Here is a 23,806-nt window from a genome sequence, read left to right as displayed (position 1 = left end):
GTATGTTATGCAGTAAAAATTTGAATATGTCTAGTTTTGGTAAAATGCTTCTACAATTCCATTGAAGGAGAGATACCGTATCATTTTTTGGAAAATTATCCATCGAAGGATACGAATGAAGCAAGGAGGGGCCACTTGGAAGCAAATTGCTTCAGAAAAGGTTTCACGATTGGAAGCATCATGTTAATGATGCTCCGAAGAGGGTCAGTGATGTTGAACAGATCGAGAATGCTGTCCACAATTCCAGAAAGCGTGAACATGGCGTTCTGCTGTTCTGGTTGCAAAACTGGGACATCTGGGGTTTTAGATGTTCCCGGAAGCCCCGGAAATTCTTTGTCATAATCGACAGGCTTAAAACCCGGTGGATTGGGTTTCGGTTTATTTCCGTGACCTCTTGATTTATCCAAGTGGGCTTGGGAGTCAGTTTTTTTAGTTTTCTGCGAGTCATTCTTGGATCGCTTCCTTGAAGGACCTTTGAAAACAAAAGGACTTCCGTCATTGCCCTCTGGGTCAGTGTCGTCCTCGTCAACTGGGAGAAGATTGAACGGATTATTGTTTTCTTTTTCCGGAGTGATTTTGGGAGGAGGATTGAAAGTCTTCAAGATCTCCGCAAAGGAACGCTGAGAGCGCGCCTTCAGAGACCGTTCAAGTTTTTTTCCTTGCTGTTTATACTTCGGGCAATCTGCGAGAGAATGCGGAGGTGCCAAACAATAAACACATTTAGGAGGAGCACCACAAGCACCCTCCGCATGCTTCTCGCCGCACTGATCGCATCGTGGCTTGTTGCCGCAGAAGGCGGCGGTGTGGCCTAATTGTTTGCACTTGGTGCAGTTCATCACCCTTGGTATAAACAACCGCACAGGAAGTCGAACCCTCCCAATTTGGACGTAATCTGGCAGAGTCGATCCGGAGAAAGTCACTCGAAACGAGTCAGTCAGCGAATAGATTTTTTTTGTCCCGTCGAGGGATGCTGACTGCATTTGGGTGCAGTCAAGAATCTTGACTTCTGGAAGAACGGGGTTCTTGAAGACACCAACCCCCCTCTTCAAGAAGTCATCGCAGGTCAAACTCGATTCGGTGACCACTCCTTCGATTTCCACGTCACGACTGGGAATGTAAACGCGGTACTCTAACGTAAAAAGCTCGCAGGCAACAATCTCATTCGCCTGCTTGCGGTTACCAACAGTGACGCGCAGTTTGTCTGGCCTCACCTTCAAAATGTCGGTCACTGACGAGAAACGTTTGAATAGATCTTTTTCGATCTGGTTAACGTTAAGCGGTTTTTGTTTGGGTCGGAAAAAAACCCATGGGCCTGTCGAGGAGTCTGGGTATGACTTATGGCGGGGGGCAGTTTTTGTTTTCTTGGCGGGGTTAGGCGGAGTAGGGGGAGACGGTTTTGGCGGTGTGGGGGGAGAGGGATTAGGTGGGGTAGGGGGAAACGGGTTTGGTGGTGCGGGGGGTGACGGTGCTGGTGGTGTTGGTGGCGATGGATTAGGCGGGGTAGGAGGAGATGGGGTAGGCGGTACGGGCTCCGGTGCTCGTTTTCGCCTGGGCCGCTTCGGGATGGTTCCGGTGTACTTCTTCACCGTGGCTGACGTTTCCACGTCGGACAGTTCGTCTTCAGTGGGAAGGGCAGGAAGGGTATTCCCCCCGCCATCACTATTACCATCCATTGCGGGGCAACTGCCACCGCAATAGATACAAAACAACTAAACACAGGGAACACACAGGGACAAGAGAAAAAGAAGAAGAAGAAGAAAATATTTGCGTGGGATGGGAGAAAGGGGAAACTAAAACAAAGGGGCAATAAATAAAACTTATTCGCTACTTAACTACACCGGCACAAAGCGTGTGTGTGGAAACGCTGTTATCACGTGGTGCGTTGGTATTGGTCCACGCTGCTATCCGGTGGTGATGGTTGGTGTTGGTGGGTCGGCAAGCTGGTGATACGACACGCTTCACTATCACTTGCACACCCTCGCGACGGCGTGAAAAAATGATGGACTTGACGACGCCGTTAACTCCGGTGATGGATTACCGGGATGAATTAAAGCTGGATGGTAACTCCAAGGGGCTCGGCCGATGGAATTCCACTTCCTCTGTTGGACACTGGTCACTTGGGGCACCCAATGGGGGGTGAAAAAAACCGCTCGGGCGGAAAAAACACCGAAAAAAACTAGATGCCGCGCAACTGAAACCGGGACGTTGTTAACCGACTAAATGCTCAACTAGGAATGGTAAATGCTATTGGTTTGCTTGCGTTTTCTTATTGAAGTTCAAGACTAAATAGGAAGATTTATTCTACAACTTTAAAGGTTGGTTGTCTCCCTAAGCGGACCACCGCATCCTAAATCTTTCGTTCATCTACATAATGTTATAAGACTTTCTGAAGTTTCTTATTTAAGTTCATTTGGTGAGATATCATACTCATTAGTCTAATTTAATAAATAATTGAAATCTCTAATTCACCTAATCAATCATAACCCATGCTTTATTAAGTACTTGCACTTGTGCTTGTAATCTAAATTAAACGTGTTTCAAGTAGTAATCTAAATTAAACGTGACACCTTCAAGTGACTAAAATGAAATGACATTTTGAAGTTAGTTTCCTAGCTGATTTTTAAATCATGTAGGGTACATTCTCCAACTATGCTCACACGTTTCCACTATGTCGCACCACAAAAATACGTATGGGTGTGTCACAATAGAAGCACGCCACAGTGGAAATCCCGAGCCACAATTCAAACATTTATCCCAAATCAACATGAAGCACATAGGTATAAGATTAGATACAATACCATGTACAAATATGATGTTCAAAATTGTTCCCTGAGTAATACTTCAATCAAAAAAACAATGAAATCTTGTCATGCAAATAGAAGGAGCACTGTTGGGCACTTTCTGAAATATTGCAATAGTATAATTCCCTTGCAAACCCAAATAAATCTATCTGCGTAAAAATAAATAAGAGTGATTTGCGGAAAAACTCGCCGGCATTGCACCCAACGTCAGTGCCTATACGTAAGCATACTACAACGCGGCTCTCAAACAAAGGAGAAACAAGTGTGATACTATCACTGCCAGACTAGATCTTTGATTCTCTCATGCAGTGGTTTATCAGAGAGGGGAAGCTTAGTAATCCCCATCGCCTGCCCATGGCGCCTTTCTATCGCGACATGAGCCAGCAACGCCGGCCATAAACCTACCGTCTCCAACACTCCACTATAAAGCATGAAATTAAGCCCGCCCACCAGCAACAAGGTGCAAAAACTAGCCAAGGGGAGGGGAACCGGCGTAAAGTCCCAGTATTGACTTATTAAAGCCAAAGAAAAATATATCCAATTGGTTGGTAGGATAAGATGGGGGTAAGATGTACCCCCGGGGCAAGTTGACTTTTATTTTTTTTTTTTTTTTTCCTTTGGTTTGTTTTTTCCGTCGATCTTGTTTTCCGTGCTGAGCACCAATGCTACCGACGTGCCAGGAAGGCAGCTCCCACACCTGGACCCTACCTATCGACCCATCAACTCATGAACCGGGGACCAACGGCTTTACTTCCCATCCGAAGGAAGGCGTGATCAGAGATGTTATGCCTCAGAACATCCCGGCGGCGCCGACTGGGATTGAACCCAGGCCTGCTGGGGTGAGAGGTAATCACGCTTACCACTACACCACCGGCGCCGTTTTAGTTGACTTTTATCATGCAGCATTGTTTGTTCAGACATTGAAGTAGCAAAGTTCTTTAGCATATCCTCGGAAAAGGGGTAAAAAAGGGATTTTAAATGCCTTATTTTAAAGTCATTTTGCCCCGGGGATGCATCTTACCCCATTTAACATTTAAATTTTATCAGTCACAATGAAAACAAACGAATTTTGAAACAAACATTTTCACAATTCTGAAAAGTATGCACCAGTTGCATGAATGACTGTCGGAAATTTTCGATAAAATCTTTAAACAAATTGAGCTTAATTTCAAACATTACTTTAATCGTAATATTTATTTGTGAAGCAGATACATTGGACCGTGAAATAAATTTTATCATATCTTATTATGCTTTGCATGATCGTCTAGACTTCTGTGATAATAGTGTAGATCGTCGATAATTGATCATTTTGCTGCGACATTTGCACGACAATTATCACAATCGATCACAGTGACAATTTGTCACATAAAAAGGAATCTGTTTTTTTGTAGGGTACCACACTTAACTATCAAAATCTGAACCCACCATGTGTGAAATGCACCATGCTTGTATACATTTGACATAGCGAAATTTCACTGTGATTTCAGGAGAGTCTAAACAGGCGTTAAGGCCACCCACATTAGATCCGGGTCTGACGCGTTGCGGTAAAGTAACAGCTAAATCTATTGTCTAACTGTCAAATTTACGTCAACGCAACGTAAACGGATGGATCAAAATGAATACCTTCCTTAAAAAGTTGTCCTAGCTCGCTATCTACTATCTATAAACAATTTTCACACTGCCATCCTCTAACGGAACTATCAACTCTAGACTTTCATCTCCTCCATCTATCGTATAAAAAATTTCCACTTTAGTCTGTTATTTGAAATTAGCATCTTCAACTACCGTCCTAGTGCGTGCGTGGGACTTTAAGGGGAAGTTTATTGCCCCGAAAAAAATATATATATTTTCGGCACGTTTTTATTTCTCTCAAAATATTGAAAAAAAAATCAAAAATCCAACAAAATCAGTTTCTTCCTTAGATTCTTGAGACAATTTTCATGTAAAACCGAAAAGTCGATGTTTTGTGGTTTATTGAGTCCAACTTTACGCCATAATGACTTATAAAAATGTTTTTGCACGTGAATTTTCTTTGGAAAATTAGAAAAGATGTTATTTTTTTAGATTTTTGCCACCTTTTTTTCAATATTTCATGCAAAATGTCAAGAATTAATCAAGAAAATTTCTCCATTTCTGGGATATTGAATGCACGGCCGAAGCACGTCCTTATCTTACTGTTACACGTTTTTGAAATTGTTACACACAATCTTGAACAGTTTTCTAAAACTAGGTTCCTAATATTTGTTTCTCTCGAAGTCTCAGAATCTTGAGCATTTTCATTAATCCTGGATCTTTAATTTCTATATGCGGAATCTTGAAATTTGCTCAATGTTTGAATTTACTGAATTCTTTCTTTGGAACCTATATCAGAATATGTTTGAAAATTTCTCAAGGATTTCTTAAGAATCAATTCAAAATGCCTTCAGAATTATTTTCAGGAATCCATTCTTAAGAACATTTACGGTTTTCCCTAGAAATTTCGAGTGAAATCGATTTATGTCATTTGAGGAAAATTTTACTCACTAAGTAAGTAACCGCACTTTCATCGATTTTAAGCGAAATGTTCAGTGATGTCATCGTGGTTAGAACTGGTGACCCTCCAGGGTAACCAGTTAATGAAAATAGAATTATTTATCTTTATTTCTCACAACGCCGCAAAAGGTTACTCTAAATGAGTAACCAGTCCCAAATTTACCAATGCATCACTGGGTTGCGGTCTTCATCAAAGGAAGGTGCAAAGTTGCGTTCAGAATTCGTCTTACAGGTGGAACTAATAAATTATCTGCTTAACTTGAGTTCTTGAGTAGATAGAAGGTTTTTGTCTTTTGAAAAGTTTTTTCAAGTGAAAGAGACTTATTGGATGGTGTACATCACACAAGTATACTTTTTAACTTTTGTTTACTAATACACCATTTAACATTGCTTTAACTTGCGACCTCGACTAGATAGAAGGTAGCGGTCTTTGACAAAGTTGTTCTGATGAATAATACCTATTGAATGACTCTTCAATGACGCTAGTCTGTAATTTGACATCTTATTACTTGCTTTAACTTGACAGTACGACTGGATAGAAGTTTGCTGTCTTCAGTAAAGCTGTTCTGAATCGTATTTACCTATCGTATATCATTCGAAAAAAAATACGTATCATTAGTGCCACAGTGGACAGCTCAGTTCTGAATTCTCACACCAGGCTGCATGAGTATACGATTTGACTTATAATTACTTGCTTTAACTTGAAAGCTCTACTCGATAGGTGGTTGCTGTTTTTGGTAAAATTGATCAGATTTATAAGACCTATTATGGCCAGTTAAGTTGAAAATTTCTTCAACAGGCGGCACAAGTTGACCAGTGAACCGGGAAAACCGGGATAAAGCCAGGAATTTTAAGGCACTGAGAAAATACCGGGAATGAACCGTGAATTCCGATGACAAATCGAAAGATTTTTGACATTGAAAAAAATTCAAAACCCTTGGACTGGACTAGATTTTCAGGACACAGTAATTTTGAAGAACTATTAACTACATTTTTGATTTTTGTGCCAAGGCAATTTAGAGCAGATTTTAGAATTAATTCAGAAACAATGTATTAGGTAGTTTTGGGTTGAACTCTAAAAGAGTTTTGTCTAGAGCTCCTAGGCAATTGTGTGAGTTCAGAGTAACTATTTTAAGTAGCTCTTTGAACAATTCCATCGCAATTTTGGAAAGGATTCCCCGATCCGTGAAAAATACCAAGGGAATCGAATTTTGAGGGTACAATTCCCATGGAAATGTGTAATTTTTAAAGATATTCCGTGGATAATTCCAAGGGCATCTCGAAATAAATTTATGTATAATTTTAAGGAGAATACCAAGTGAATTTTCGGAAGAATTAAAAGGAGAATTTTAAGATAATTCTGATCAAAATTTCAAGACCATTCAGAGGTAAATTGCATGGAAATTCTAAGGAGATATAAGCGAATTAAAAAAAAATATCTAAAAAGAGCTTCAGTGAATTCTTAGAAAACGTTTAAAGTTCGTTTAGAATGTAAAGGCGGATTTCCCGTGTGGATTTTTTTAAGTGTTCTACAGTAAATTTCTGGGCTGTTATAAGAAATGTTGAAGGTACTCCCAGAGAGAATCTCAAATTTAATTTAGAAGAATTCTGAAAGGAAATGATTTTATGAGAACAATAAATCATCGAAAGCTTTGAGCGAATTTTCATTGACAAATTTTGAAAAGATCCAGGAACAATTTGGCTGTCTTAGTAATTACTCATTTAACCGACCCTAGCAGCACACTTGTTGTAAAACAGTTGAGGCAACTTCAATGTGACTTATTTCAGTCATAATCAAGTTGCTGTAACTTTTTGCCATAGCGTTGTGCTACTTGGGGAGTGATCTCTTCGGCTCAATCGCAATTTGGTTTTGTGCTTAATTTATGCTTTCCTTGCAGCTCTCTTCAGAATGTCTCTTTGATTGATTGATTTATCAACGTTTAAGAGATTTTCTGCCGTTGGTGAGCATTAGGTGTAGTTTCAGGATTGTAATATTAAAATTCCAGAGAACTCATAAGCATCACAAGAAATTTAAAGGAGCATTCTAAGGGAATTCGAAGGATGATTCAAAATGAATTAACTGTACTATTCCTTTTGATACTTTTGAGTTCCCAGGAATTCTACTCTTAATAGTGCTGTGTGAGGAACTGGATTTTTTTCTAGTGAACAAAAATCTAATCATATTTGACTCTATTGTTGTCCCTTGTCTTATGTTTTGGGATATAATTCACGATTTGGTTATTTACTGCCAATTTAGGCATGTAGGATTATTGTTGTGGTAGAATACTCCAGGTACATTTGTCTAGAACATTTGAAAACGCTATCTCGACGTTTAAGCCCTCATTTTGGTGATATTTCTAATATTTAGGTCGTATCTTTTAGAACGCCGAGCACCTCCGTGGTGCAAACTTGTTGATCACATACACGCTTGTAGGATGGCCAAGAATCATGAAGAGAGGGGTAAAATATATTTAATACTTTAACTCAGGAGACCATAATAATATTCAAATTACATACAGGCATATGTATTCCTGAAGAATTTTTCAGAAGAACTCCTTTAGAATGCCTTCTTTGTCTTTGAATGTGATGTCTTTGAAAAATTCAATATTTCCTGAAATTTGGAAAGCCTCTTTTTTGGTGCCTATTTTCAAATCTGGCATGAAATCTGACAATTACCGTAGAATTGACATTATTTCTTGCATTCCAGAACTTTTTGAATCTATCATAAACGACAACATTTATTAACAAGTAAAAAACCAAATAACAAGTCAACAGCATGACATCTTCAAGGGCCGCTCCACTGCTTCTAATCTTCTGGAGTTTGTCTCTTTTACATGTCATGGATAATGGTAACCACGTAGAAACTCTTTATTTTGACTTCAGTAAAGCATTTGACAGAATCGACATACCATTATTACTCTTCAAGCTGCAGAAATTAGGAATGGAAGCCGGTCTTTTGAACTGGCTCCAGTCCTACCTAACAAATAGTAAGCAAATTGTGCGCTTTCAAAATAAAATTTCAGAACCAATTCTAGTCACCTCTGGGGTCCAGGGATCTCATTTGGGTCCACTTCTTTTTTATTTTGTACGTAAACGACATTTTCTTCATTCTTAAGAACATTAAAGTACTTGTGTATGCAGAAGACATGAAGCTCTTCATAGAAATAAGAAACACCTCCAACGCAGAAATATTCCAGAATGAAAAAAAAAAATTCTACACCTGGTGTAGCAAAAGTCTACTCCAACTCAACGTAGAAAAAATGTAACGCAATAACATTTAGTAGAAAAATTGAAATCCCTTGCATAAACATACATTTAGGAAACGAAATAGTAGACAAATGCAAAATTGTAAGGGGCTTACAATACTGGACACCAAACTTACATTTGTAGAACATTATAACACTAGCATAAGCAAATCAAATAGCATGCTGGGCTTCATTAAGAGGTTCAGTTACAATTTTCAGGACCCATACACTATAAAATTACTGTACACTACATATGTAAGACATATTATGGAATACTGCCACATGGCTCAATTCCAGCCCATATACCGCCATACACGAAGAACGCATTGAATCTGTCTAAAAGTAATTTCTTTTGTGTGTTATTCGACGACTATATTGGACTGCATTTCCTCTACCATCCTATGAAGCACGCTGCATGCTCATCAATCTACAAACACTAAAGGAATGGCGTGAATTACCAATGCCCAAGTAACATTTTAAGTTTTATGAAATACTACAAAGCAACTATAAAACAACATTCATAAAACCTTGGTCAAGGCTATTTTGCCTTCATTACATCCACCAAAACCTCATTAAGACTAGAATATGTCTAGTTGGCCCACCCTGGAGAAGGTTCTGAAGGGTGTATTATCGAAGCTCTTCAAGATTGATTTACTGCAAAAGGTGCATTTCCCCTAGCCGCTTGCTAAATCCACTAGTGTAAAGCATCAATCAAGATAGAAAAGGATTTATGAATCCGATCTGATCAATATAATTAAAATAGAAACTGATTATATAAAAATCTTGTTGAATATCAAAATTTATTACAATAGTTCTCTTTAAGTGGCCTAGTTTTATGTGCCTTATTAAATGTTATGTGAAATGTACATGAAAACATCGAAAAAAATAAGTCCGCACTCGTAAAACTTCGATTTGACTTTGCATTGATAAAAAAAATATTCTTCAGATCGAGCTTGGCCGAGATTTTTTTAGGATTTTCGCATTTAAATGTTTGCTCATTGCTAGATTTACTTAAATTGAGTTATATCCAAGGAAATATAGATTGAAAATCGAAGAATGTAAAAAAAAAACAAGCAAACTTATTGTAACATGGCGGTGGCATAACAGTTGATTTTCATGGGTCATTTGTGAAAAAGTTGTTTTGCTTTCCAGAAATCCTTAACAAATTCATAAGGTTTTAAAATGGCTTTTATGAAGAAAACTTTCAGGCTGAATTGTATTTATCTAAAGCCATTTTGCTTAAACCTAACCCGTTCAGATTTAATGCAGCATTTATGGAGGTCAAGTTGCCTGCAAATAGTTAAATGTCAAAGTTCGTTTATCTTTCGATAGTTGCGCTGTGGGATCCATCTTCCAGGCGGTTTTCTCCCTATGGATTGTGAGCAGTTACTCAGATAGTTTGCGATACTGTTTTACAACATTTTGCATTTCGATCAGCTGGAAACGCAATCGTTCCCGAAGAAGATCCCCTTCTTTCGGATAGTTACAGAAGTGCAGCATACAACGAGGAAGGGATGTACGCTTACATGAAATTTTCGAAGAATTGATTCTTTCGCCGAATAAAATCGCTGCTATTGATCGGAAACCAGCTAATCTCCGCTAACTAACAGTTTCAGTGGTTTGCTGTCGGTTGTCATCTATTCGCAATATCTGGGAAGGCTGGTATGTTTTTAAACTCTCACTTTACTCTTCTCCACCAGATGGTCAGTCGTTGATGGTGTGCTTGTTCTTCTAAAGAAGTAAATTTGGCTGAAATCGACTTAAGTTTTTCATCCTACTTCGTCTATCCTTCGAGATTTTCTTGTCATAAATTTGGCTTTTATCGAAGACTACAAATCAAGAAGACTGGCAACTGTTCCCTTCTCCCATACAAATGTCAAACGTCACTGATAACAGCGCCTCTGTCAATCAAAGGTGGAACTTTGAAGCACAAGTGTTAGTGAGACTGCTCATAGACAGTGGCTGTGTGTGTGACCTTATGTCACCGAAACGAATAATCATAAAACGGTACTCGTTGTTGTTTTTGTTTTGCTCTACAAAATTTCACGGCAATTTGAATCCTAATCCCAGCAAGCCGGTGGTTTTGCAACTCCAAACCGAAAAACTTGTCATGGTGGATCAAGTAGAGGATTGAAACTTAGATCGATATCTAGTGAAAGTAGCTTTTACTTCTGAACGAGGAACTGAAATATTGTTTATTTTGCCTGTTGGAAGCAAATAATTATAAGGAATTGGCAGCTTCCACCACCATTGTGTGAACTACCGTCATTGCATTGGAAGCTGCTGAAAATTCAAGGATTTAAAAAGAAGAAATCCGATACCTGCATCACGATTTAATGGAAGGCGTAGCAGGATCTAATGGTGGAAAAAATGAAAATGAAAGGTTGAAGCACTACAATTCCATTTTAGATGATGTGGGAACATGAAACCACCGGATAGTGATCCTCTGTATGCTTTAACTATGCTTGGAATCGACCGACTCCTTCCAGAGAATGATAACAACAGTGTCGGATTGGTCAGTGACATTCAAATGGTCAGCTAGTACTGTGCCAAATTGCCGAGCGTCACAACTTAACTCCGCTGTGGCCAGGTGCCAAGGCCGTGCGGAACGGGCATGAATTTTACTAATGCACCATACAAATGCCCATAAATGCATCACTAAATAGCTTAGGAAAAGTGGAAGATAATTCTGAGATAGCAAATTAATGATCAAGGAAGGTCCCACCATTATTGTCAATGGCATCATTGCCATAGTTTTAATTCTCATCACAAATTTACTTATCCATCTGTTCAATGTCAGCTAAAATTTTACTCGTTGTCAGCATAAAGTAAAGAAAGAAACGTTTCACTTTTTACGACAATCATAATAAAACCAATAATTGACAGCTATTTATGTTAATGCACTCATGAATTAACACACACCATCATACAAAGGTTCCACTTTTGCTCATTAGAGGCGTTGCCGTTACTGTCTCCTGATTTTTGGCAGAGTTGCCAGTCTTCTTGGTTTGTAGTCTTCGCTTTTATTAACTATGAGGAACCATCGTTTAAGCTAAATTTGTAAACAGAGTAATTGGGGAGTTTATGATGCACTTTAAAAAGCCTTAAAAACGCAACTATAAATACTTTTTGCTCTAATGCAAAACTTAATGGTTTTATGATTGATTTCATAATGATAGAACACGATAAAGTATTACGAAAAAAATGGCACCATCAATCGAATGATGCGCGAAGAAATTGACATCACTATGTCCAAAAACCAAATAAAAACTCGACTAAGAAGAAATAGAAATAATGCATAGAATGTAAATAACACATTGTTTGCAATCTACTTTGCTTGACAATCTAAAACAATAAATAAGTAGATGAGGTTCCCGTAGATGCCTGACGGCTAAGGCTTTAACAACCTCAAACTGACATATTTGATTCCCAATCCAAACGATGATAATTTTGAAAAGATAATTTTCTCAGAAAGCATATCATCTCATAAAATAAATGACCAATTCACGCCTTGGTCATTTTAAAACATCATTAATTGCTATTAAATACTCATATGATCAACAAAATGCGAGCTAACTGATGTCCCCGGAGGAATAAATAATTTCAATTTAATTTACTGCCTATTCGTCGATCTCAATCGCTCGTTAACCGTTCAACTTCCCATGTGTTATCAACTCATCTAATTACTTAATCTAATAATGCCGTAGATTCCTCGGAATCTCTGATAGACTATTAAAACGGCTATTAAATGCAGCCCCGTAGCCAGACGCCGACGACGATGCGATGGTTGCGTGCCATCGGTAATCGTCGCTACATTTTTCGATAATTCCTGTGACACGAGGACCCCGCAAGTAGCAGCATAGCATAGCGCTAACAGATCGCGATATCGCAATGGTATAATTGAAAAATTCGCACCGCATCGAGTGTCGCATCGATTTTATCAAGATGTAGTACTATCTCGAGTACAGGAATCCCCCGAGTAGTGTAGTGGGTGGTGCAGTCGGCTGATATCCAAGCAATTGAGCTGATTTTTTGTTCGTTCAATCGGTTGGATGGCAGCCGAGAAATAGAGGAGGGTGGGCTGCACCACCCACCGCGCTATTCGGGGGATTCCTGTATTTGTTTTTCACACTTACGTTGGCGGGTTGATGATGGTTAGCAGCTCGGTGGGTGAATTGGGCACTCGACGAATCACCATCCGTCGGCCATCGGTCGACCCCACGCCGATTGAGGCCAACGATCGGATCGAGGTGGCATCGGAGAACAACCTAGGTGTACCGCCGGCATCACTGAAGATGTACGAACCGGTGCGAATGATTGTTGGCTGGAGATGAGCATCGGCGATCCCCATACGGTCCGTGGCTATAAGAGGTGATAGTGAAATAATTCGGATGTCATTCTGTTCTGCAAGAGGGGAGATAATCGTCTTCCAATATTTACCTACCAGAACGTACCGATCTCAAACTGTGGAATTGCTTCGGCTTGGAACTGGGTCCCAGGGGGAACGCTGGATTGAGCATTGAACTGGGCCCACTGGAAGAGCTTTCCCCGATTTCAAACTTGGCGACATGGGGGCTATTATGGCTACTGACGTTGGTGTTATTATAATTACTGCTACTAGTTGGTTGCGACGTTGACGCTGGTAATTGCGCTAGAGGTGAGGTACCCGCACTACCGCCAATGGCACTACCCGGCTGAGATGGAACGATGATGAATTTACGATGATTTGATGGCAGTAGCAGTACCTTTGACTCATCGCTTTGTACCACTACGTTGTTGTTATTCAATTTATTTTGGTTCTTATAATTGGTGTTGATTGCATTGAAATGCAGATCGTTGATCGCTCGCCGGTTCGGTACCGGATTGAGCGATTGCGTTTCCAGCTGGTTCTGCTGGTCCTGTTGGTGGTCCATGATTGTTCACGGTCGTAATTGTGTGGGCGATTTCCTCCCCGGTTAAAAGAGTGTATCACAGTAATCACACGGGAGGCCGTTGCTATCCCGTTACTAATCGACAGGGCGTATGCATTCTCGTCCAGGTTTCTCATCAGTAGCATAAATCTAGTTTGATCATCTGAAATTGGGATAAGAACAATTTGCTGTTTTTAATTGAATTCAAGCTAAAGTCAAGTAATATTTGCATATTTGTTGAACCTGGTGCCAGAGAAAGTAATCCCAAAACAATTTTGTCTGCTAAGATACTATGTATATCGTACTCATATCACTGCTCGGGCTAAGAGATTTATCAGTCGTTGACGACAAATTGTCGTAGTCACTCAACCGCTGCTCTTCAGTCGAGTGTTTAAATATAATGAAATATTAAATACAACAATAGAGCGAACCTCTCCCGAACGTGTAGAGCAGCAGACAGAAACGCAAGACAGATGGACGAATCAATAAAAATAAACATATTTTCTTATTCTCGTGAATGTGTTCAGTCCTAAAAAACACGCCACACCGTCGAGTAGACGAAACAGTTTAAAAGTGAGTGAGTAAAATAGCCTGAAGCAAAAAAAAAACTCATAATACCCCATCATAGTAGATTGGCAGAGCACGCATCGCACCCGGGTTGATAATAATTAGGTACACCCCCCGTTTTTGCCGATTCTTCCTGCTCCGGTTTTTCGTCACATCACATCATCAACCACCATGCTTCTCCACTCTGTTGTCCGCCGGAGGTCTACCTTTGCCATTGTGAAACGGATACGGTTGGTATTTAATAATCTAGCAAAGCACAAGAAAGCGGAATTCGACGCGACTAAAGACAACGCAGCGGCGGTATCGGTCAGAGTCTGAGATACATTATCTGCTGATGCTGCTATGCCTTGTAGAGTTAGTGGACAATCGGTCTAAGAGACCGGCTAATTTTAGACAAACAAAAACATAGCGAAAGAGACAACAACAAAATAGCGGCGTGGTGTGACCTGGTGGTTGCTTAAATGCTTGATGTGGAGGACAGTGTGAGAGTTGTGAGGTGTTATCAATATATGTTACGATGCTATAAACCGACTACCAATGAAATAATGAACTTGGAATCAGTAGGTGCCGCGTTTGAGTATTGGAATGGGTATTTATCATCTACCAAATGCTAAGCTATCTGACTGAACACCAGAAAAATGATATGTCCGATTTCAGTTCATTTAAATATTTGTAATGGGACCATTCGTGTTCCAGTTCCGTATAGGGTTAAGATCTAATTTCCGTCATACTATGCACAACCCGCACTTCACCTCTCTTTTTCGAACGATCAAAAATTAAATGTTTCTATAGAAGTTGTTACTTTCAATTCCGTCCAAATACATTGAATCTTCATTGGATTCACTTCGGCATTCGGATGAAGGCAGAAAAAAGGATTCACTAATAGCGCTTATTTTTAACGTACATATTCATATTAATCGTGCTTATAAAATGTATTTGTACACAGAAAAAATGAATTTTACTGCTGATGCAACATGTAATGATTGTTGCTTTCAAATATGTATGGTTGCATACAACATTTGTAATATTCCTAGAAATGTCGCATAACTTTACACAATCTAAAATGTTAACTTGTATGATATATGACGCTCCATTTATGTGCATCATTACAACAAAAATTTACACGAGTTTTTCAAACTGTGTAACTATCGTTCCAAAAGTACGATTGATTCGCTCACGTCGAATAAATTGACATTTTTTATGGCTCTGCTCGATATGACGAAAATGGGCGCTTATGCCGACGTAGTTCGCTACCCTAGGACATTCTAAATTTAATTTTTTTTTATTGGGCCTAGATCATCATCTTGCTTGCCACATCGTTAAATGCTGTGTTTCGCCATAGTGCCAATACTCATTAATCTAATTACTTATACGCTACTTAATGTAACGCTGAAACACTTAATTTTTATTACGTTTATGTTCTATAAATTATTTTTACCGAGACTCAGTCAAATATTTGCCGATACTCAGGTTTAGAATGTTGATGACATTTCAGCTTACAAACAAATATTTTGCGAAATACCAGTAAAAAGAAAAGCCAAGCTAATCGGCTGTTGGACATTTTACCGAGCTAGATTGAGTGTGTAGGGTGGATTAGTTTTTTTTGTGTGGCGAAAATAAGTGTATTAAGTATAGTGCTTTCATTCCCTGGATGATTGTATGACATTCCCCAGAATGCTGTTTGCCAGAATGCACCATTCCCCAGAATGTACCTACACGGAACTGAAAAATTACCCAAAATTAAGATCTTTTCACTCATCTCCCATGTTCCGTTCAATAAGCTAATTTTATAATAGTAGTTTACATATGACTACGGCAAAAATAATAACTTACTCGTGAGTATTTTCTACCCAAAATTAATTTCAATTGACTCAAATTGGAAAATATATCATATACTCACTAGTACACACTTAGAAAATAATACCGAACTCGGTTTAATTTTCTATCGAACCTCTTCGGTTGCCAACGACAAACCGAATAAATCAAGAGCCACATGTGAAAAGGGCATTTTAGCTTTTTGTAAAAAAAAACCTTTGTATGCCCTTTTCTCGCCAACCGAGAGTCGCGCACGCAAACCAACAACATTATCGGGAAGAGGAAAGTTTCCCCTACCCGATAATGTTGATGGTTTGCGTTGGCGTCATATAGGTGGCGAGAAAAGGGTATAAGAAGGTTTGTTTACAAAAAGCTTATATGTTGGTCTTGAAATGGTTTAAAAACATTTTTTCAGGCGTATTTATCGAAGCAGACCCGAATTTCGGTGAAAATGGTATAAATTTGACAGATAGAAATGGAAACTGAACCGAAAAGTACGGTAAAGTATCGACATTTACGAATTCGCTACGAGAAAACCTAGAAACTCGGTTAGCTGAACCGAATATTCGCTAAAACGTGTTAAACGTCAAACGCTTAAACGTCAAACGTTCAACTTGCGCTCAACTTTACGACGGAAATTTTAACCGAAAACTCGGTTCTCTACGCTGAGTCTAAAATTAGTCAGCCATTTTTTCTCGCGTGTGCTCATCCGACGTGTGCAAAACTTTGGTAAAATGGAAAAAGTTCTGGAACTGCAACAGGAGGATGCACGTTTGAATGAAATCTTTTGTAAGTATTTGAAACTAACGGTATGATTTTTTTTCAGGGATCTTGTGCTTATAGCTCGTTTCTACTACCGTGAAAATATACAAGGTTATGTATCTGGCTTGCAAAGGCATTTTAAAAACCATTTGAATAAGAATGACTTCAAAGTCAGTGATATTTTTGGACAGTACTTTTCACGCTATAACTCGCGTTACGGAAGTTTTTATTCGCCAAATTAAATTAAATAAATATATTTTATACATTTCTTTGACAAAACTGGTTTTATTTTTATTAATATTTGAAGCAACGCATCCTTAATCAAAATTTAAAGCAGGGTTTGAAGTGAAACCCAAGCGCTGCCCAAGAGAACCGTATTCTGTAATTACAACAGGTGAGTCGGTTTGTTTGACAGCGTTCGGTAATTCTTGAGTAAACCGATGTTCGGTTATTTCTGCTTAAATTTATTTTTCGTCAACCGAGATTTTCGGTAACTTTGACAGATTGTGGGTACCAAAAAGAACTAACGACAGCTCGGTTATTCCTCTTTGAACCGACCAGACTACCGAGCGTTCAGCAGATAAAAACTCGGTTGAAATCAAACCTAGTTCGGTAATATTTTCTAAGTGTGTAGTGATATATAGTCGTGAGAAAGTCGAATCTCTAGTTCCGTTTTTGACAACAACAAAAAGTGAGAGTGGGATGCAAAACTCAAAATTACCCAAAATTAACTAAAAAAAAACTTAAATTTAGGGCAATTTCTTTTCTCTGTGTACCATTCTTTGCTCTCCGTTTATAATGCTTTTTGCATTTTGCTTTGTAGTTCCAGAAAACTTTCGTCCTACAATAGGCCTTTTGAATGTACATCCAACGTAGAGGGCACCACGCGAGTTCAAGAGGAAACGTCAACCAAACCGTTGTTTACATCAGAAGAAGGATTTTTCACAACGCAAATTAAAGCATTTTTCATTGAACAGCTTGCCAGTTTCCATCGGTAATTGTCTTATTTTACGTTTTTCCACACATCTGAACTGATTTACACCTAAACTAAAAAAAACCGTCCCCGGGAACGGACCGTGAACTAAAAATCACGGTCAACCAACCAGAACAAAATTTTCTCAAATATACACCGTGAACATGAAAACTCTTTTTTTCCCGTGTACACACAAGAAATCCGGAAGATCATAACCACTTAGGCACTATTGGAATTTTGCATTTTTCTCAACAAAATATTACTGAACACTAGCAGAATCCTTGCAAAAATGTTACAGAATTAAATTATTCAACTATAGATCAAGTTTTCGAGCATCTCAGGTGAAAAAGTGTTCCGCTTCCAATGTCTCACGGCAAAAATTTCTGATCGCAACACTCTTTTTGACGTTCTCATATTCACCACTAGAGGTTGAATCGATCGATTAGTTTCTATTAAAAAGGCGTAGGGTAGATAGGGGCAATATGGTCCCCCTAAGAAAAACACATGATAACACATGAAAAACATTCATAAATGTATGATAGCTGTGATCATGCTCATGCTTTGGAATATGTTTGATAATATACAATGTTTTAAATATGGATAAAAAATGATAGACTCAATCAATTATTATGTTTGAAAAATTTCAGTTTTTTCAGGGGCAATATGAGCACCTTAACGTTTCGACAGGTTTTCACTAGAAAATAACATTCAGGAATCATGTGAAATAGAAACATAAGTTCTTTTATCAAAAGTTACGTGTATTGCTCGCTATAGAACCAGCGGATCAGTAAAATGTAATATAGTGAATGCAATGCTTGTTTTCTTGACTGCATATCTTATAATATTCTAGAGATTTTGAGCTAATGTTACATTTCCATTATTATCTTAGACATGTTTGTAAAAAAATTAGATTGAGTTAATAGGTATTAGCCCAAACAAACGGTGGCCCATCTCGCCCCGTATGGTCTTCTTGCCCCATCCCCCCTATTGTCCACAATTTTAGCGGCGCTGGTGGTGGTAACCTCTCACCCCAACAAAAGGCCTGGATTCAATCCCATTCGGCGCCGCCGAGATTTTCTGAGGCGTCAAATCTCTTATCCTTCGGAAGGGACGTAATGCCTTTGGTCAATACCCGAGTAGCACACTTCCACAACAATAAGTTGCAGCAACTTTTTTATGACTGAAATAAGTCGTATAGAAGTTTCCACAACCGATTAAAAACAAGTGTGCTACTAGGGTAGGTAGGGTCCAGGTATGGGAGCTGTCAATTTATGCAATATCTCATGACCTATCTCATAAATTTACGCGATCTATAATGTAAACTTGTATGACATATGGCGCTACATTTATGTGCGTATCATAGTAACATAAAATTACACTATTTTTTCGAACTGTGTATGTTACAATGAGAAACAGTAGTGAACATATCGTCTCGTTATTCTTAAGTCAATACCTAGGGGCAAGCCAGCTGTACTTAAAGTTAATACTTTTGCTCAGAGTAAATTTGAGTAACTCATTATTACTCAAAAATGATCAAATTAGTCTGGCCTTATATTCATCAACAAATACAAACTGCAGTGTAAATCAACATTATGTGTCAGAAGAGGTGGAAGAATTATTTTATTATATTCTTGTTATAAATCGGTATTTAATCTATTGAATTCATTAACAGCATGCATCACACTGATAAGCGGAATCTAAGAACTTTGCTAAAAAATGGCTAAAGGTAAAAAATGCCATATCCGAAGATGGCCTAACATGACAAATGTATCCGTATCACGTATCCGTATCAGGTATCCGTTTGATCGAAACATACAATTTTGAATATGACTATACGATGACAATGTATTGCTTTTCTATTAATCTCGACTCGAACTTAGTGGCAAATAGAATTGCTTATAGTTTTTTTTTTTCCTGAAAATCATGACAACCAGCAACTAAATTAATGCAAGGATTATGTTTCTAGAATAGACTTCTCTGAATGCCCAAGTATTAGTGCAGAACTATTAGGTCTAATTCTTGGGTATTCAGACAAAAGTCAGAGAATACTACTATAAAGCAGTAGTCGTAACTTTGATACCTCTCGAAGATTCAAACTGCGGTCAATTTAACCTTAGAGAAATAATTATAATTATTTCTCTAAGATTTAACCAAAAATGTACTTCAGCAAATTACTCATATTTTGAATCTGCAAATGCTATGGACAACGTCGACCGATAACAGGCTGCACTTCGGATGAAAACGGCTTACAAAGGATTGGCACGAAGAAGTAGGAAAGTCATGGGATCTATGGATAGTTATCCAGTGTAAACCACCTTTTGATCTTTTTATTCCATTGAGACGCCCACATTTATCAGGATTCACCATTCGATAATGCGAAGCAGCAGAATTTAGAAATATTTTTCACCGTTGAACGTCTTTGTTTGACAGTTGGGGAACAAACACAAAAAGGTTGCTGTGTTATCAAACATCGCATGTTGAGCAACTCGAGTTACTCAGAGTTGCTCAAAATTATCTCAAATATTACGCACGATCAAAAGCTGTGTTGCCCCAGGTCAATACATTGATAGTGTTACCAAAACAAGGATTCGTGTAGATGCGTTAAAAAAGTTTCTACGTATTTGTTAAAAAATCTTATGGCGTTGTATTAATCAAAACATTACCTCGAAACCTCAGGTTTGTGGTCTTCTTCAATTTATTAAAAAGAAGAAATATTTTTGTCTCAGTAATTGTTAGCTATGATTTAGCAGATTTGCCTCAAAGATGTTTCAATAAGCAGTTCTTTTGAGTCATATTAGGGTAAGTTGCCAATTGTTGCACACCACCCAATTGTTGCACACTTCACAATGTATACGGTGTAGCATTTATACATGATAATGACATTTACCGATCAAGGTGACATGTTAATGAATTAATGAATGATAAAAAAATTATGATAAATTATGACGGACGCGAAAAATTTCCGAGTGTCAAATTTAGGGTTTTATTTTTTCTTGACGTTTTCTAATTTTAGTACAAGAAAGTGTAAGTGATCGGTTGGAAATGCATTCCAAAGTGTTTTCGTTTATCATAATCGATGATTCTGATTGGAAACAGGTGCAAGAACTCCGAAGAAATCCGAGATCCGAAGGAATGTTATGAAATGTTTAGCTAGAATTAAGAGATGCAACAGTCTTTCAAGTATTGGCTTCACGTGCAAACCATCGTTCATTTGGTGAGTTCGTTCCAGTTTATTTGTTTACTTGTTTCGATACCATGTATCAGTTTTCTACAATTTTGTCTTGGACATCTTTTCAAAGAGCCACGTTCATGCTGTAATTTGTCGAGCTAACGCATGTCCACAGGTCCAATAGAAAGATAGGCAGATTTTCGGAGTTTTGAATTCGTTAGATGTTGTAATGGAGATTTGTGTTGTTGAATGCGAAAGGAGATTGGAGGGCGGGTGTTTGACCCATAGAGCCTGTCAATTTTGATTTCAGATTGCCGCAGTCGGCGGTTTTATGATTCGTGAGCGCTCTCGATTCGTAGAATCGTTGATTGTGACTGCAAGTGGATTTTGCGGGTTTTGTATGTCGGACGCTTGCTTTTTGGCCTCTTCTTGTGTCTAACATGTGCAGAGTATCATTATAGCGTCTAATGGTTTTGAGATTCCTGGTTACGTGAAATATATTTGTAAGAATATCTTTTTGAGATTTTAGTAGTCACGTTTTGTTTGTAGTTTATATTTTATTTCTTTCATGTAATCATCGTAAATAATAGTTATTCAACAATAGATAGTTCATCCATATATTCTTACTTTGACGCGAAGCGCTGTGGATTATGAGATGCTCGATGACCCTGGAGGGATCGATTTTGCTTACTGAGCAGAAAATCATGGATGTAACCCCAAGCTCTTCCACAGCACAATAAATCGCCGCCATCATTTGTATATTTGATATTGAACATTAACCTCGGAAACTATTTGCATACCAAGCGAAAACGTAGTCCTGTATTGTCGCGAAGCGTTATGGTTCTAAGATGCTCGATGACCCTGGAGGGATCGTTTTTGCTTACTTAGCAGAAAATCATGGGTTTAATCCCAAGCTCTCCGTCATGACTCTTAAAATTCATGATCACTAAACAAAATGAATATGTTCTTTCGATAGCCGGCTATCGAGAGATTAAATAAACAACAAATAAACAATACATAATTTTGGTTGCATCGCCAACTTGAGGTGAATCCTAGCCGAATACACTACCCAACCCTCCAACTCCGTAGCACTTATGAGGGTGTCACTAAGTCGGTGGCCTCTTGTTAAGTAAGTACTACATCAACATTTCCTTCCCTATCGCTAGTTATGGTAAAGATGGGCGTGGCCGGGAATAGCGACAGTCATGCTTCTGTTACTTTTGTTTCGATTGGAACCAATGTTTACTCCCCAGCATTATTCCTGAAAGTAGTCTAACTGAGAATTTCAGAAGAGACGTGAGTGTCGCTAGTATCCAATCTACGAAGTATATCATAACAACGCTGACGCTAACGATAAAAAAATATGATAAATTATATTCAGCATTGGAAATATTGTGATTAAACTTGATTTCATGATTTCAGACGATTTCTTAATTTTTCAGCTAATAATCTTCAGTTGCAAAATAAACTATTACTAGCTTAAAATGCAATTAATTTAAATATACTTTAGAGGAAAAAGTTCATTATTCTTTTGTCCAATTTTCTATTGCAATACATCAATCAAACATGTCAAATTTAAAGGAAAATCATGAATATTCAATGCTATACGATTATTCGGAGGCTTAAAAAAAACACTTCGGAAAAATCGAATCACCCGGATAATCGTGCCTTTGTTTTTCGTTGCCGCTTATCAAGGATAGTTTGATAGATGATGAAAATTAATTGCACTGGGGGTGCCTAAATTAAACGTTTTAAATCATTTGATTCGTTTTTCGTGATGATTCATCTCAATACCTTCAACAATGTCTGAAGCCACCCACAATTTTGAGTGGATACATGATCACTCCATGCACTCATCTGATGCATCGTTGAGTGGATCCATGAGCGCTAGGGTGAGTCAACTTAACAACCCCTTGCTCCCCATAGCTGTGCAAATTTTGCTCGAATTTGCTTAAGATCTGGATTTGCGGGAGAGCTCTAAGTGCCCAAACAACCGAAAATTCCGCAACGATAAAACCCACATTCAAGTTCCATAAAGTTCAAATAAAGTTCTATCGGAATTTTTACCGTCCCTCTGGATCGCACTTCAACACAGGGACGGCCCAAAATCATCAAAATTTAGTTCGCCAAGCAAAATCTCACGAACACTAGCGTGTAAATTCATAGGATTTTGAGAGTTCTTATAGTAATGCATCTGTAATTTGTATTTTTTACATATTCTGCAGAAAAAATACATCCGAAATCCCTCCTTTTTTACATATTCTGCACAAAAACTACTTATTAAGCCTGATAGGATTTCCCGCCGTTTTTTCATGAATGGGGCGTGACAGAAAGTATCTTCTGTGCGGAATATGTAAAAAAGTATGGAGTTCAGATGTTAATCTAATTGCATATAAAAAGGTACCAGACATGTTTTACGCTATTTTGTAGCTGTGAGAGGTACAGCATACAAAATGCAAATGCTTTTGGCAGGTGAAAAAAATAACGTCAATTCTTTTTAGGTTGTCGTAATAGGAGAATGGGGGGGGGGGGGTTTGTTATATTATTATATGTCATATTATTTGAACGGGACCGAAAACAATCTCAATAACTTTTTCTGTAAAATATGTGTGGTCCTGAAAAGGACCAATTGTTCGATCTCCACAAATTCCACGTACTCTCCATCATATCGTTGGTTATCATCAAGGTGATCACGCTGACTGCTGCTATTTTACCACACCGTCCGTCCGATGCGAAACTGAGTGGATTCACAACAGCGGCGCTCTAGCCTGACTGCGGTAATGTTCAGCAGAGTCAGAGGGTAAAATTCCATCTTTTCCTGATTTGCTCCTGCTTCTGCTTGCCACGCCGTCCGAAGCTTTAATGAGCGAAGGAACGACGGCAGAGCTCTTATTTAGTTTTACAGGTTCAAGCAAAACGATGCGCAACCAAATGGTACTCAATTATGATGACTTGGTTTGCGGAGAACGTTTATTCAATTGAAACAGTGATAAAATTATCACATTTAATTTGTACATTTTTCAACAATTTTT

The 23,806-nt window shown here is 38.4% G+C and overlaps 1 protein-coding gene across 3 annotated transcripts in view; it reads right to left on the bottom strand.

Moving 5' to 3' along the window:
• The window catches only part of ine (inebriated), a 76,340-nt gene that overhangs the window by 39,549 nt on the left and 12,985 nt on the right, over positions 1–23,806 (bottom strand). The window contains exons 2-3 of one of the 3 annotated variants that reach the window (XM_065222063.1): positions 13,023–13,651; positions 12,715–12,940 (exon numbers count right to left, since the gene is read on the bottom strand). In XM_065222063.1, the coding sequence (XP_065078135.1) occupies positions 12,715–12,940; positions 13,023–13,491 (695 nt within the window). In that variant the 5' untranslated portion in view covers positions 13,492–13,651. Of the gene's footprint in view, positions 1–12,714; positions 12,941–13,018; positions 13,652–23,806 lie in introns of those variants that run through there. The other 2 variants (XM_065222071.1, XM_065222077.1) reach the window with 2 other exon arrangements.

This window comes from Ochlerotatus camptorhynchus, unplaced genomic scaffold, assembly GCF_037179485.1.
Source record: "Ochlerotatus camptorhynchus isolate MF236.1 unplaced genomic scaffold, CSIRO-AGI_Acam_v1.1 ptg000014l, whole genome shotgun sequence".
NCBI classification, from domain to species: Eukaryota; Metazoa; Arthropoda; class Insecta; order Diptera; family Culicidae; genus Ochlerotatus; species Ochlerotatus camptorhynchus.
Note: the sequence above shows the minus strand (reverse complement) of the source record. Positions and strands in the feature narration are given on the sequence as shown.